The sequence below is a fragment of the Thunnus maccoyii genome, chromosome 5 (genome assembly GCF_910596095.1).
Source record: "Thunnus maccoyii chromosome 5, fThuMac1.1, whole genome shotgun sequence".
In the NCBI taxonomy this organism is placed as follows: Eukaryota; Metazoa; Chordata; class Actinopteri; order Scombriformes; family Scombridae; genus Thunnus; species Thunnus maccoyii.
In genome coordinates this window covers 3,413,836-3,427,495 of record NC_056537.1, presented here as the reverse complement: position 1 = coordinate 3,427,495, position 13,660 = coordinate 3,413,836, and the positions used below count along the sequence as shown (strand labels likewise).

The 13,660-nt window shown below is 36.3% G+C and overlaps 1 protein-coding gene across 1 annotated transcript; it reads left to right on the top strand.

Annotated features, from left to right (window-relative positions):
- Positions 1 to 3,007: 3,007 nt before the first annotated feature.
- On the top strand, positions 3,008 to 13,249 carry LOC121897856 (troponin I, fast skeletal muscle-like). The gene is made up of 8 exons (XM_042412619.1): positions 3,008 to 3,106; positions 4,070 to 4,321; positions 6,000 to 6,032; positions 8,144 to 8,183; positions 10,620 to 10,748; positions 11,718 to 11,807; positions 12,638 to 12,811; positions 12,901 to 13,249. Exons 3-8 carry the CDS (start codon positions 6,025 to 6,027, stop codon positions 12,976 to 12,978), a joined length of 519 nt encoding a protein of 172 aa, XP_042268553.1. The 5' UTR covers positions 3,008 to 3,106; positions 4,070 to 4,321; positions 6,000 to 6,024; the 3' UTR covers positions 12,979 to 13,249.
- The last annotated feature ends 411 nt before the right edge of the window (positions 13,250 to 13,660 follow it).

The following is a 13,660-nucleotide window of genomic DNA, read 5'->3' as shown; positions in this document are numbered from 1 at the left end:
CTATCACCACCATTCCCCCCGGCCTTCAGTCCTATAGTCTGACCAGCTACATGCTTACGGCTCCGTTGACACCTTTACAGTCAGTTGGTCTGATGGTTATCACTGCTTAAGAGTTAACTAGGAGATCAGTAACTCCGGTGCTTTTGTGAATGTAATGATTGATGTAATATTATTCACTTGGATATATTTAGTCTTCAGGTTTTAGCTTCTTATTTGTTTTCCACATGGATCTCTGTTTCTATATCTGTTGCTATAGACTTGTGCAATAAAAGATTAAAACTTTGACTTCCATGAAAATAACCTTTTTATACCTGCCCTGGTACTTTATTGAATGATTAGCTTTTTTTTGTTTTTTTTTACAAGTCAGCAATTTCCTAATAGTTTCTAAATAGTTTCCTAAACTTTGGTACTAATTATAGAAAAAATAACAATTTCCTTGAAGAAAAGTTTTAAGGTAAATGTTCATTCTTTAATCATTTGTTATTGGAAGTCTTAGTTTCCAAATATGTTCAATTGCATGTTATGGCAGCTGCTGGTTTACAGTACTGGTACCTTTTTATTTAATTCTGTTAGTAATGTAGAACAGGTGAAGCTTGGATGAGTAACATATCCTTAAAACAAAAACAAAATCAGATGCCTTTGACTTAAAACAATTAAGTCTTTATTATTAAAGCTTGTGATCCAATACCGGATTGTTCAGTTTTGAACAATTTTGGTTTGTAACCTTTTAAAATCGAATCCAATCAGGGATCAATCAATGATAATATTTGTCTGTCTGATCGCTTAAAAGTCAAGTAGATCTTCATCAAAGTGTCAGTCAAATATCTGCTGTATTCCCAGAATCTTAGTGTCTGTGGAAACGAACACGATTCACTCGAGATTAACTGTTAAACTGCAGACTGCTTTTTCTCTATTGTTAACGACACGAAACTCATTTGATTAAAGCATTAATGATTAATTATTGAACTTACAGGCTACCTAGAAACCAAAGTCTGATATATCTTATTCCTCTGTGCCATAGACCTCCGTTGTTGGTCGACTATTAAAAACACGTCAATTAGTGGGTGACATGTTCCCTCATTATGAAGTGTTTGGTCATGTTACTTTGATTAGAAACGGTTCCAAAGATCAAGTTTTCAGTCTCTGGACAGTAGCTCCATGTGAGGCATGTGCAAGAACGCGGTTCCAATTACAGTGCTTCATTAGCTTGTTGTGCTACATATCACAACCTCTTGACTTTGTACTACATTGTACTTCATTACAAAGTCAAGAGGCTGTGATAGCACAACAAACTAGCTACTTTCCGGACGCAGAAACCATGATCGCTGTTATTAGTCTTTGGAGCCGTTTTAAACAAACTAACTTGCTCAAACTCTTTGTGATGAAGTTAATATGTCACTGTTTCAGTCTCTGTAGAGCAGCTAGCTTATTGTGCTACATATCACAACCACTTTGTAATGAAGAACAAGAGGTTGTGATACGTAGAACAAGCTAATAAAGCTCTGTAAACAGAATCATGTTACCGCATTACTTTACACAGAACTACTCTCTGGAGCCTGAAAACATTATCGCTGTTATTAGTCTTTAGAGCCGTTTCTAAACAAACTAGCGTGACCAAACTCCTCATAATGAAGGACCATGTCACCCAGTGCAGCGGTGTGACTCATTCTTGTCCTTTAAATAGTTTTTGGACAACAATGGAGGTGTACGGAACAAGATATATCAGGCTTTGGATACATACACAATACTTGTTAGTAGCATGAGTTCATTGTTGTCTTTGCTGTGCACATGAGATTTGTTGTCAATAAGAAAAACAGAAAACCACCAGCCTTATCTTTTAACAACAAAAAGATAGATCTTTTAACTGACTGAATCTTAAAATGGGATTTAGTTGAACCACCTGCAGTTTCCAGTATAAATACAAAAACATTACAACATTACAGGTGGCATTTTTGCTCAGGTAAATTCCCCCTTAAGAGGAATAAAGTAAGAATGCTTTTGAGCGAGTCACAAGGTAATGTCATCCACATAGAAACTCAGCCAAATTCCTGCCTACCTGAAATCATGCCCAAACATTTTTATAGCATCAAGTGTTAATATGAGAGGGCCTTCTGTGGCCAGAGAAAAGTCTGGAAGCCTTTTTAAGTTCTCGAAACAGCAGTCCAAGATGAAACGCTAACCAGGCCAGCCGGTGATTAGGTGATATTTATAGACGGCAGAAATGCGAGCTTGTTAAGCACTTTATTTGGAGCAATAGTTAAAAGTTATATCATAGTTTCACTGGTGGTTTCTATCTTTTTAGCCTGTTTCTGAACCCCTAAGAGTCTGGATGCTGCAAGTTCATCGTACCTTTGATTTTGTAATTTTGTGAAAATCCAGGCTGGGCTGTTTTTCCACTACATGGCTGTGTTAAATGTCTTTTTATGTTCTGTGAAGTTATAAGTGAGAAACTTTCAATGCAAACTAGAAAATGTCGAGGAAGTTTGCTTTCAAGGTTGGATGATCGAAAACTTTGGTCCATCTTACAAATTCAGGTAAACAGGAGTTCCTGCCAAAATTAAACTTGTGTATTTTATACCTGAAATTTGGCACTCATGGGCATCTCAAGATGATTACTTTATTTCTTGTTATTCTTGAGAAAACCTCAGAAACGTCAATATTTAAAGATAGCTGTTGGATTCTGCTTTTCTCTAGGAGCCAAACATACCTTAAAAACCCTTGAAAAACATCATCTTCTTCATCTATCCACAGGTGAACATAAAATCAAGGGGACATTAGAGGAGACAAGCTGCCTAAATATACCCAAAAGTAAGTGGTTACAGCAGAGGTTTTAGTCTATGAGGATCAAATTGTGCTGTTTTAAAAGAACGACTCATTCAATGCCTATTAAAACTTGACAGGAAAGGATTTAAGGGGGTTTTAAGGGGGTGTTCTCCAAGACTGTGTCCCTAATTCGAAGTCTGTTTTGGGTTTCAGCTCAACAACTTCGTTCTCCGTTAGCTTGACAACCTTCAGCTTGGTCCTGTGTTCGGAGGTGTTGGGCAGCTGTGGAGGAGGCTCTGCTGGTTATTTACTTTGCCGAGACGAATCTCCACAGATAAGATCTGTAAGTGAAGGCGGCGGCGGGGAGACGCTAGGATTTGATTTGATGATTTGCTTTCCAATTTTAAAGGACGTGTCATTTGTGAGAAATTTGTGTCTAATTGGCGATGGCACGTTAGTGTTTGACACATTATAAGTCCTGAAGACACATGGACATCTCAGTTAATAGGATTTATTTTTGTTAACGCGACACATTTCTTGAACAGACTTTTGAATAAAACCAAGTTATGAAGTGTGATGCAAATTACTGTCAAGAATGATGTATAGCTGGTGTTGGGGCTAGATTGGTGGCTTTTGATTAGACCTTTTCAAAAATGTTTTTTGGGGTAAATCTGGTTCCAAGTTTGGCAAATCAGGTTTTGAGCCAGACCTGGATAATCAGTCAAATCATCATTCTTTTCTGTCTTCACAAATCTGAAACCTGGTTTAAAGAGTTATTAGGGTCTAAATGAGGAGTGTAACAACACAAAATCAGCTAATTTTCTTTAAATTATGTGTGGACTCCAGCATGAGAACAACAACTCTTAATTTGCAGTTCGTGTATCCAGTACAAATCATCACTAGAACTCTGTTGTATGGTAACTGTTCTCTTCATGGACGACATGTTTTTAATAGTTTTTGGACAACAGTGGAGGTCTACAGCACAGAGGAATAAGATATATCAGGCTTTTGGATACACACACAATACTTGTTAGTAGGATGAGTTCATTGTTGGTTTGGATCCAAACATGAGATTTGGTGACAATAAGAAAAATATAGAAAGTCACCAGTTAAATCCTTTAAACTCTGGCGTCTTGAAGGTATTTCTCACAGATGTTAATAAACCAAAAAACAACCCCAAAACACAGAAATGACCATTCTGTCCAATTACTTGATCAGTTCTGTTTTCTTCTGGTTGAGCATTTCAACTCATCAGTGGTTCTATACTGAATATCAATCACCATCATCCTTTTCCTCCCTTTTATAGTGTCTTGGTGGCACCGAGTCCTAAAGTGAAATCAGGCTCCTCCTCATCGACGTCTGATTTACAGGATGAAGCTGGCAGAACATCATGATATTTCAGGAGCTTGTTGGCCGATTGGTCTGAGGATCCGGCATTTCCATAAACAGGAGCTCCATATCCATATCTGAACCCTCATATATATACACCCCAGTGTGATTTCCTCCCAGTGCCAGTGGCTACTGCTGCTCTCCTCCTCGTCTTTCCGTCTCGTCGTAGGTGAGACCGCTTTCCTTCTCTTTCTTCCTCCTCCTCCTCCTCCTCCTCTCTGTACATGCCTGAGTGGAAGCTGGTAAATTGATATGAAGCTGCTGCTTCATAGAGACACTTAGAGTCGTTTTGGGGAGACTTGTTGGTGAAGTGTTAAGGTGATGAAAGTCCTGACCTCTGGGGTTTGTTAAGAAGAGGAGGGAAATGTGATCCAGGGTGAAGGAGAGGGCTAATTACTGAAGATTGCGAGTTTGAACATTGTATTTAATGAGCATGAGGCTGTGGATGCTGTTTTGTCTGCTTAAGGATTTATATTTGTACAATTATAATCATTGAGCCTCAGTTCTGAAGCATTTGGCTGGTTTAGTAAGTCAAGACGGATTATTATTTGAATAATTTGTTAAGTTTAGAAATTGTATTCCTCTGCTTAGCTTATTTTAGCTCTGGTCTTTGCTTGAGATCTTTTGGCTTTGAGAGAGGATGATCAGATTTCAGGTTTCAGAGAGTACACTGTAAAAAATATTAATCTTATCCATCTAAACATTTTAATGTCATATTTAAGCAATCACAACAAAATTTTGAGGTATTTCCACTTGTTCCGAGTTCAGTTTCTCCTTTAGATTCAGGAATTTTCTAGAAATTTGAGTCAAAACAAGAGAAAGGACAGCTGGTTGTTTAAATAGCATCGTGAAAATAACGCTGAAACAAGTTGGCTTTGTTGTGGAAACTCAAATTTTGCATGGATTTTTTAGAATTATTTTTTACAGCTGTTGGCTGGTTTGGAAAGTTTAGAAATGTGATCTTTGCACTGGGATGTTTTACAGTGCATTCTTTTCTAAAGCATTTAGAAACTTGATCTCTACACTCTGACATTTCTAGAGCTTTGATCTGCAAAAAAAAATTAAAATTAGACGATAAAATGACAAAGTTTTTTACAGTTTTTACAGTGTATTCTCATTTTTTAAGTCTAACTTGGCGAGTGTAGAAATTTGATCTCTATACTTTTTTTTCTGGATGTCTCTGGAACTTTGGTCTTGGAAAATTGAGAGATATTTTTTTGTTTATTTTGTGCTGAGAAAAAAAATAACAAGCAAAGAATTGAATCCAGTTAATCTGATTCTTTTATTGAGTCTCTGTCTCTGTGTTGAGATATTTCCAGTCTGCTTCGGTCATGTTTCAAGATTCTGGCTTAATAAGATGGAAAACTAAAACCTTAAATTATTTTTAGGAAAAATAACTTGTGAAATCTGATCCTTGGACTGAGTGACTAGTTGAGACGGATTCGTTTTTGTGGGGTGTGTGTGAGGGTGTGTGTGTGTATTATTGACAGCCGGGTGTTTGGCGGCTAACGTGCTGTCGCTGCACATTTCTGCTGGACGGATTCTCATCCATGAAAGGAATTGAAGTGTTAACTCCCAGAGGATATTTGGTTTTGAACACCTGTAAAGGAGCTTATCGCGGAGCGTCAGTGTCGACATTTGACCCCCGGCGACTCTAAACTCCAAACTTAGCTCTGTCACCACTCAGCCGCTCATCAACTGTTATAACAGATCACATTTCATGCAGAGGAGGGTCTGAATCGCTCTGATATTTAAGCAGCAAGCAGATGATTACATTGTTTATTACGTACCTTGTCTCAATGAGTTTTTCTTCTGTTCTGTGTTTTTTTTTTTTTTTCTTCAAACAGGTCGTGAAGAAAAAAAACCGCCAACATGTCTGAGTAAGTGTTGCTTCTTGATTATTGATTTTCTGAGTGTAAAAATATGTTTCGCTGTGTTTAACATGTTAAAACTGAAACATCATAGAAAACAAACCAGTGCCAAAGTGTTAAAATGTGAAAATCAAAGTTATATTTAAGTTAACGAGTATTAGCAGTAAAATACACTCAAGTAGCCAAAATAAAAGTACTTATTGTGAAGAACAGAGATTCGTTTTGAGTGCAAACGAATCTGCAGGTTTTGAGATTTTCAGGTTTCCCAGTTTGAGAAGAAAAGGAGGTAAAGAAAGAGAAGAAAGAGGGTGGAAAGGAAGAACAATTGAAAGGAAAGAAGTGAGGAAACAAGGAAGAAAAGAAGCAATAATGGAGGAATAAATAAATGTAAAGAGAGAAAGGAGGAAAGAAGGGGAATATAAATGAATAAATAAATAAAAATGAAACAAGAAACAAAGGAAAGGAAAAGACGGGAGGAATGAAGAGAGAGAGAAAGAAATGAAGAGGAGGAGAGAATGGAAGAGAAGATGAAGGCAAGAGTAAAGAAAGAAGGAAAGAATCACAGGAAAGAAGTTAGAAAGGCAGGAAAAAAAGAAGGGATGAATGAAGAAATAAGCACAGAAGGAAGAGATGGAGAAAAAGAAAGAAAAAGCAGGGGGAAAGATGGAAGGATGGAAAGAAAGGAAGAAAAAAGGAAAGGAAATGAGGAAATAAGTGCAGAAGGAAAGGAGGAATGGAGAAAAGAAGAAAGAGAGACTGAAAAGAGAAAGAAGGAAGAATGAAAAGAAAGAAAAAAGAAAGGAAAGAAAAAATAAAGGAGGAATGAAGAGAGACAGAGAGGAAGAAAGTCAAGACAAAGATGAAAAGGAAGAAGGGAGGAATGGAGAAAGAAGAAAGAAAGACAAAAGGATGGAAAGGAAGAAAAAAGGAGGGCAATGAGGAAATAAGTACAGAAGGAAGGAAGAGAGGAAAGAAATAAAGGGGAAAGAAGGAAGAAAAAAGAAAGTAAAAGAAGGAAATAAGGGAGGAATGAATAAAGAAAGTGACCAAAGACCACTAACACGATGAAAAATGACACAAAAATCATGAACCTTCATCAGAAAGTGTAAACGCCATTAATGAAACAAGTTCAGCTGTTGTTTCATCATCATCACGCAGCAGGATGTGAACGTTCAGATAAACGACAGATTAATGAAGAGGAGTAAAAAGACTTTATTGGCATGAAAGTTATGAGAACAATGTTGACTCCAAATATTTGTACAGTACAAAATAATATGAACATTAACACAACATTAAGATTCATATATAGTAATATAGTTATATATATATATATATATATACAGTATATGAGGGCTGAACGATTTTGAAATAATATCTAATTGCAATTATTTTGACTGATATTGTGATTGTGATGTCATTTGCGATATATCATTATACTCATTTTCATTGAAAAACAGATTAAAATGATTATGATGTGATTTTTGGCAAGTTTATCTCTGCAGTACGACAATATTTCATTTCAAATGGTATTTTGACATTGCAATTTGAAAATTGTTCAGCCCTGTAGTAGATCCTATGCATGTATTTAATGTGTGTGTGTCTCAGGCTGTGGCATGTTTATTATGATGTTTATTATGATGTTTATTATGATGTTTATTATGATGTTTATTATGATGTTTATTATTATGTTTATTATGATGTTTATTATGATGTTGATACATAACGGGAAGCAGGATTTGTTCTGTCTCTTTCTCCGAGGAGTATTTTTAATGTTGAGAGCTCATTAAGCTTTTAGAGTTGAACTCGTTAAAGTAAATGTTCCTTATTTCATCAGGAAGAGCCTCACCTGTCCAACAGTGACCACGTACTCTGTTTTCTTTTGGTTGCCGTGATTTTTTTGTGTCGTCCTCTTTCGATTTGTGGTCGCTGAGCCTCTACTCGGTTATGATCAGTCTCTGCTTTCTGTTTCTAACAGTAGAGAGATATTCTGCCAATTCATAATCTCTTTTTAAGGGTCTGATAATATTCTAATCTACTTTGGATTTTTAGTTTTTATAATTTGGTTGACGCTGGTTTTAGCAGTGTTGAATTGACTCTAACAATGTTTCTGCTCTTTCCAGACATAAAAAGATGACTTCCAGCCGCAAGCATCACCTAAAGGTACGACAGCGTCTGTCGATCGTCTGCTGTCTCTCTGAGTTTGATTGATCGGCTGGTTTGCAGCTGCTGATACAGATTTCAATATTTCAGAAATGAAGCAGCTGCTGATTTGTAACAGCTGCTGTGGAAAAGTTTGATTACCTGCTTTACCGAGTAGAGAACTAAACAGTCATTTTGTCCATGAAATGTCTGAAAAAATGTAAAATTCCCACCTTAATATCCTGAAACCTAAGCTAGTATATTTAAATGTGTTGTTTTATTCCACCAAATATCTCCAAAATATTCTGTTTATTATCATAAATGACAAACAAAAGCATCGAATATTCACATTTATGAAGCTGGAATCAGTTAAATTTTGTCAGTTTCTGCATCAAAATAGGACAATCTGTCATCTTTTGTATTTAGATTTCAGGAAATATAAGAATTTTGTGTGTTTCTCAACTACCCAATATCTGATCCTTCATAAAAGGAAAGTTTGATCAGTAATCAATCATGTGTCGTACCAGTATGGTTTCCTATGAATAATGCAGAAAACCAGCAGCTTAATTAGCGTGTGTCGTCTTTGGAAGGGTGTGTGTATGTGTTTAGATTTGTGTGTGTCATGTTTGTGTTTTGTTTGCATTATGGGTGAAATAATTTTTAGAGCTGCAATGATTAATTGATTAATCGGTCAGTTGCCGACTATAAAATTAAATGCCAACTATTTTAATAATTGATTAATCATTTTGAGTCATTTTTTAAGTAAAAAAAATGTCCAAATTCTCTGGTTTCAGCTTCTTAAATGTGAATATTTTCTGGTTTCTTTAGTCTCTATGACTGTAAACTGAATATTTTTGGATCATCTTGACGTCATCTTGATCTTTGGGAAACATTGATCCACATATTTCACCATTTTCTGGACCAAACAACTAATTTATTGAAAATAATCGACAATCATAATGAAAATAATCATTTGTAGGACTGTCATCAGCACTATAAATGTTGTGGTTATGTGATGAATACTAAAAAATGGAGCAGACATGTTGTTTTCCTGGTAAATCTAAATAAAGTCTCTGTCGCTCTTCATCACAGCTGTCAGAGCTGAGACAGTTTAAAGCTCCGAGGCGCCACCTGCTGGTGGAAACTGTCAAACACACAGAAGGTGTTTCATGATGGGTTTTTTTTTTTTTAAATAATTTTCAAAGCAAACAGGAAGCTGCTGATGCTGGAAAACTTGGATTGAATACGTTTCCAAACTTATTTTTCCTGGAAACAAGTTTCTTTCTTATGAACACAGATGTCCAGGCCTGCAACCAACGATATATCTGTCGATTATTTTCTCAATTAATTGATTAGTTTGGTCCTTAAAATGTCAAAAAATTCAAATCAATGTCGGTCACTGGTGCACAAAGTCCAGAGTGACGTCCTCGAATGTCTTCTTCTCCACAAGATATTCAGTTACTGTCACAAAGGACTAAAAACCAGAAAATATTAACATTTAATAATAATAATGATAATAATAACTTTATTTGTATAGCACCTTTCATACAAGAAATGCAGCACAAAGTGCTTTACAACAAAAATTACATGACAAGGAACATAAAAGAACAAATTTGGACTTTTTTAAAAATCATTTCTGCTTTTTGCTTCATCATGCAGCAAACAGGAAACACATTTCTCACTCTTCCAGTTACAGAAAATGTTTAAATAAATACCAGATATTTTGAAATTGTTTACATATTGATGTGGTCGCTGCTGTCTGTCTTTCAACCACAAACTGTACCAGATTATATGTTTGCTGATAATTTAATTACTCTCCATCATCGTATTTTATACGCTTTGCTTTTGTTTTACACTCTACTGACCCGAGATCATATTAGTGTCCCTTATGATGTTCAGTTACAAGTTGACAGGAATTAAATTAAGTTGAATTATCTTTGATTCCTGTTTTACAAACATTTAAGCAGTTAGCAGTGAGGAGGTGAAGGGTCATTCTGACCTGACGATATATAGACTGAGATATATTAATATGGCCAAAACAAGATGACGGATGTTTTTTAAAAAATAACTTAAGCGATAAAAAAGTGACTGTGCTGAGGATATGATAGAAAACAGTAACATTTTAGTGTTATTTGTTAATATTTACAAATCTTTATAGAATTTCAAACATGTGAAATCTACATGTTTGAAATTCAAACCACATTTTTTGGAGTTTGACACACTGTGATTTTGTGTGATGCCAAATTTTGCATGAAAAACATCTTTAGATCATCTCTTTGCGAGTGGACTTAAGTGAAATTAAAATAAAAATCACAACAAATCTTCAAATCCAAAATAAAAACTAGTGAATGACATGAATGAAATCATTATAAACCAACATTGCAGGCAGGTTTTTTTTGTTGTTTGTTTGTTTTTTTGTTTCACTGACTCTCTGTTGACTCTCCCTGTTTCCTGCAGAGTGTGATGCTGCAGATCGCGGCGGGCTGGATCGCACAGGAGGAAAAAGACCTCGTAGCTGCCAAGAAGGCCTACATGGATGAGAACTGTCCCAAACCCACCACGACTGGAGACCACGACGCCCTCGTTGTGAGAGAAGCTACAACTTCAAATTTAGAGTCATATGCTGGAGATTTATCACTTTCTCTCTATCAGATTCTCTTTAGCTGATGCACTGGTGCATTGTCGTCTTATTTTACACAACAGAATTATCATTTAACCTAAACTTAAGCCCAAAAACCTGAGCCAACATAGCTGAGGTACAGGAATCGTTCAGTCGTCCTACTTAACTTAATTTTAATGTATTTTTATGCAGATGATGTTTCTTTTTATTTGACTACTGACTGTTGTCGTTATTATTAGGCAAGGCAAGTTTATTTGTACAGTTTCAACAAGACAATTCAAAGTGCTTTACATATAACATAAAAAGCATTAAGAGAAGGAACATGATGCAATATAAAAAGACAAAAAAGACACAGTAAAATAGAATAAAGCCGATTAAACAGGAGACCAAAAGTGCAGCTACAGTACAGTGAAGATATGAATAAATAGTGGTGTATTTGATTTAATAAAAGGCAAACAGGGACATCTTAACCCTCCTGTTGTCTTCCTGTCAACCATGCAATTGGCTCAACTGTTTCAGAGCTAGAGCTATGAGAGCAGTGATGTGATTGGCTGAGAGAGTATTTATTAATCACCACACCTGCTGATCTATATTCACCTTCACTCAGCCCTTTTGCACGTTGCGCTGCTGCACATAAATGAACCAAAACAACAGATGTGCATGAAGACCCGCCGCCTTGCGCTCGTTGTTGCGTTTGCACAGTTAAAATAGGGCCTTTATTTAACTTTATGCTGTTTAAAGTTTCTTTGTTTTGTGGTTTTTGTATTTTATCTGCATTATTTTAACCTGTTTGTTAGTTTTCCTGGTGAATATGTGTGCAAAATGTGTTATGTGTAGGTTATATTTATGAATAGAATAAAACCAAACCAGAACATATAAGAGCAACAGTGAGTTTTGATCAGTAAACAAACATCACATCTGTCTGTTTCCTTCAGGACGTCTGCAGAAAGCTCGGCGCCAAAATCGACAAAGTGGATGAAGAGAGGTACGACATGGAGGTCAAAGTGGGCAAAGCTAAGAAAGAGGTACATGTCCTCCTGCTCTGTGTGTGTGTCATTATGGTAAACAAAGACAGCTGTTACTGTCGACTGCTAAAAATGATTCAAACTGAATGTTGAGAAAAAAATCCTCCTTTTTTTATTTGTACACAAAAGCCAACAGACCAACTGACAGACTTTAGCTCAGACTCAATAATCTCCAGTTCTTTCTATGATTTTCCTCTAATTTCTCTCTCAAATTTAAAACATCATCTCCAGAACAAACGTACATGCAGATTAAAATCATTAAAAATACTAATTAAAGCTGTTTCACCTAAAAAATCGGTGTTTCTCCGACGATGTTGGGTGAGCACCGGACCTCCTGGAGAGGCTGTTAGCCGAGCTGCTGCTAACGTTTGCCCAGTTTATTTCTCTGATAACTTAAGATCCAGACGTCCAATGACTAAAATCCTTCTTCCAGCTAAAAGATATAGTTAAAAACCACCTAAATTTATCATGAAAATGTGGCTTAAAACTTAATAAAAGTCAATTTATAACAGATTCTGTGGAACAACCACAACGCCGATGTATTATCTTGTATGTGTGTAAGTTACTCTTTGGTAGACGTCATTGTAGCGGACAAACGCAGCGCCGCCGTATGCATCTTGTACGTGTTTACTCTTTGGTAGAGGAGGTATGAAACAGTCCGTTACTTTGATTAAATTACAGATTTCTCTGGGTTTGAACATTGTTGGAAACATTTGGGATAATCTAAGTACACAACTCAACAAAATATATAACATAGGTCTAGTTGTTTTTAGACATTTTAATGTGGAATAATTACATATTATAGCTTTAAACTGCTTGGTCGCTCTTAGATTGAAGAGCTGAAGATCAAAGTGGTCGACTTGGCTGGAGTGAAGAAACCCGCTCTGAAGAAGGTACGCATGACCGCCGACGCCATGCTGAAAGCTCTGCTGGGCTCCAAACATACAGTCAACATGGACCTGAGGTCCAACCTGAAGCAGGTGAAGAAGGAGGCAAAGGAGGAGGTGAGTCGCCACAGCGGGAAGGTCAGACAGAGTAAAGACAGAGTCGAATCAGAGAGTAAAACTGTTGACTGTGTGTTTGTGTCCTGCAGCCTGCAGAGGCGGTCGGCGACTGGCGTAAGAACATTGAGGAGAAGGCCGACAGGAAGAAGATGTTTGAGACTTCCTAAAGAATTAAACTCTGCTCCTGTAGTTGCTTTGGGCTGTTTGCACTTTTTATGGAAATTTTCATTGAATTGAAATTTTGTTTCATTAAATCTGTAAGTTTCAGCTTGGTCTGTTATTTTACGTCTGCATAGCTAAAAAGTTGTTTAGATGTAGTTTTCGAACCTCAGCAGAAGCGTTTCATTCAGACCTTTATTCTGTCGTGTGACTTCCTGTTTCACTTTTGACAACTTCCTGCTCTTAGTGTTTTTGTAATAAATGTGTTTTTGTTTCCTACATCTGCTGTCATGAGATATTCTGTCTTTGACTCAGTGACGCACGCAACACTGCAGACAAAGTGAATGACACACTGTGATCAAATTTAAGTTCACTTTTAACATTTAATCTTGTTCTTCTGTGTTTGTTTTTTGTCAAACGTTAAAGCAACGCTCGCCTCAAAACAGAACTCATGCTTGTTTTTTTGATATTCAAAATGACTTCAGTGACCTTAAAGACATTTAAGTGAAAGTTAATGTTCACAACTTCTCCACTGAAGTTGAAACATCTTCTAATTAAACATTTAAGAAACCAAAATCATCATGTTGTTGTAGATCAAAGTTTAGATGATTTTTATTCTGTATTTGACAGATTTATGTTAATTAATCGTTCCTGAACATTATAATAGCACAAGTCCTGTTTGGAAGTGAG

Excerpts from the sequence above, each read along its gene's own strand:
- LOC121897856 (XM_042412619.1), top strand. Across the intron at positions 10,749-11,717 it reads GAGACCACGACGCCCTCGTT|GACGTCTGCAGAAAGCTCGG; the intron begins GTGAGAGAAGCT and ends TGTTTCCTTCAG. Across the intron at positions 11,808-12,637 it reads TGGGCAAAGCTAAGAAAGAG|ATTGAAGAGCTGAAGATCAA; the intron begins GTACATGTCCTC and ends GGTCGCTCTTAG.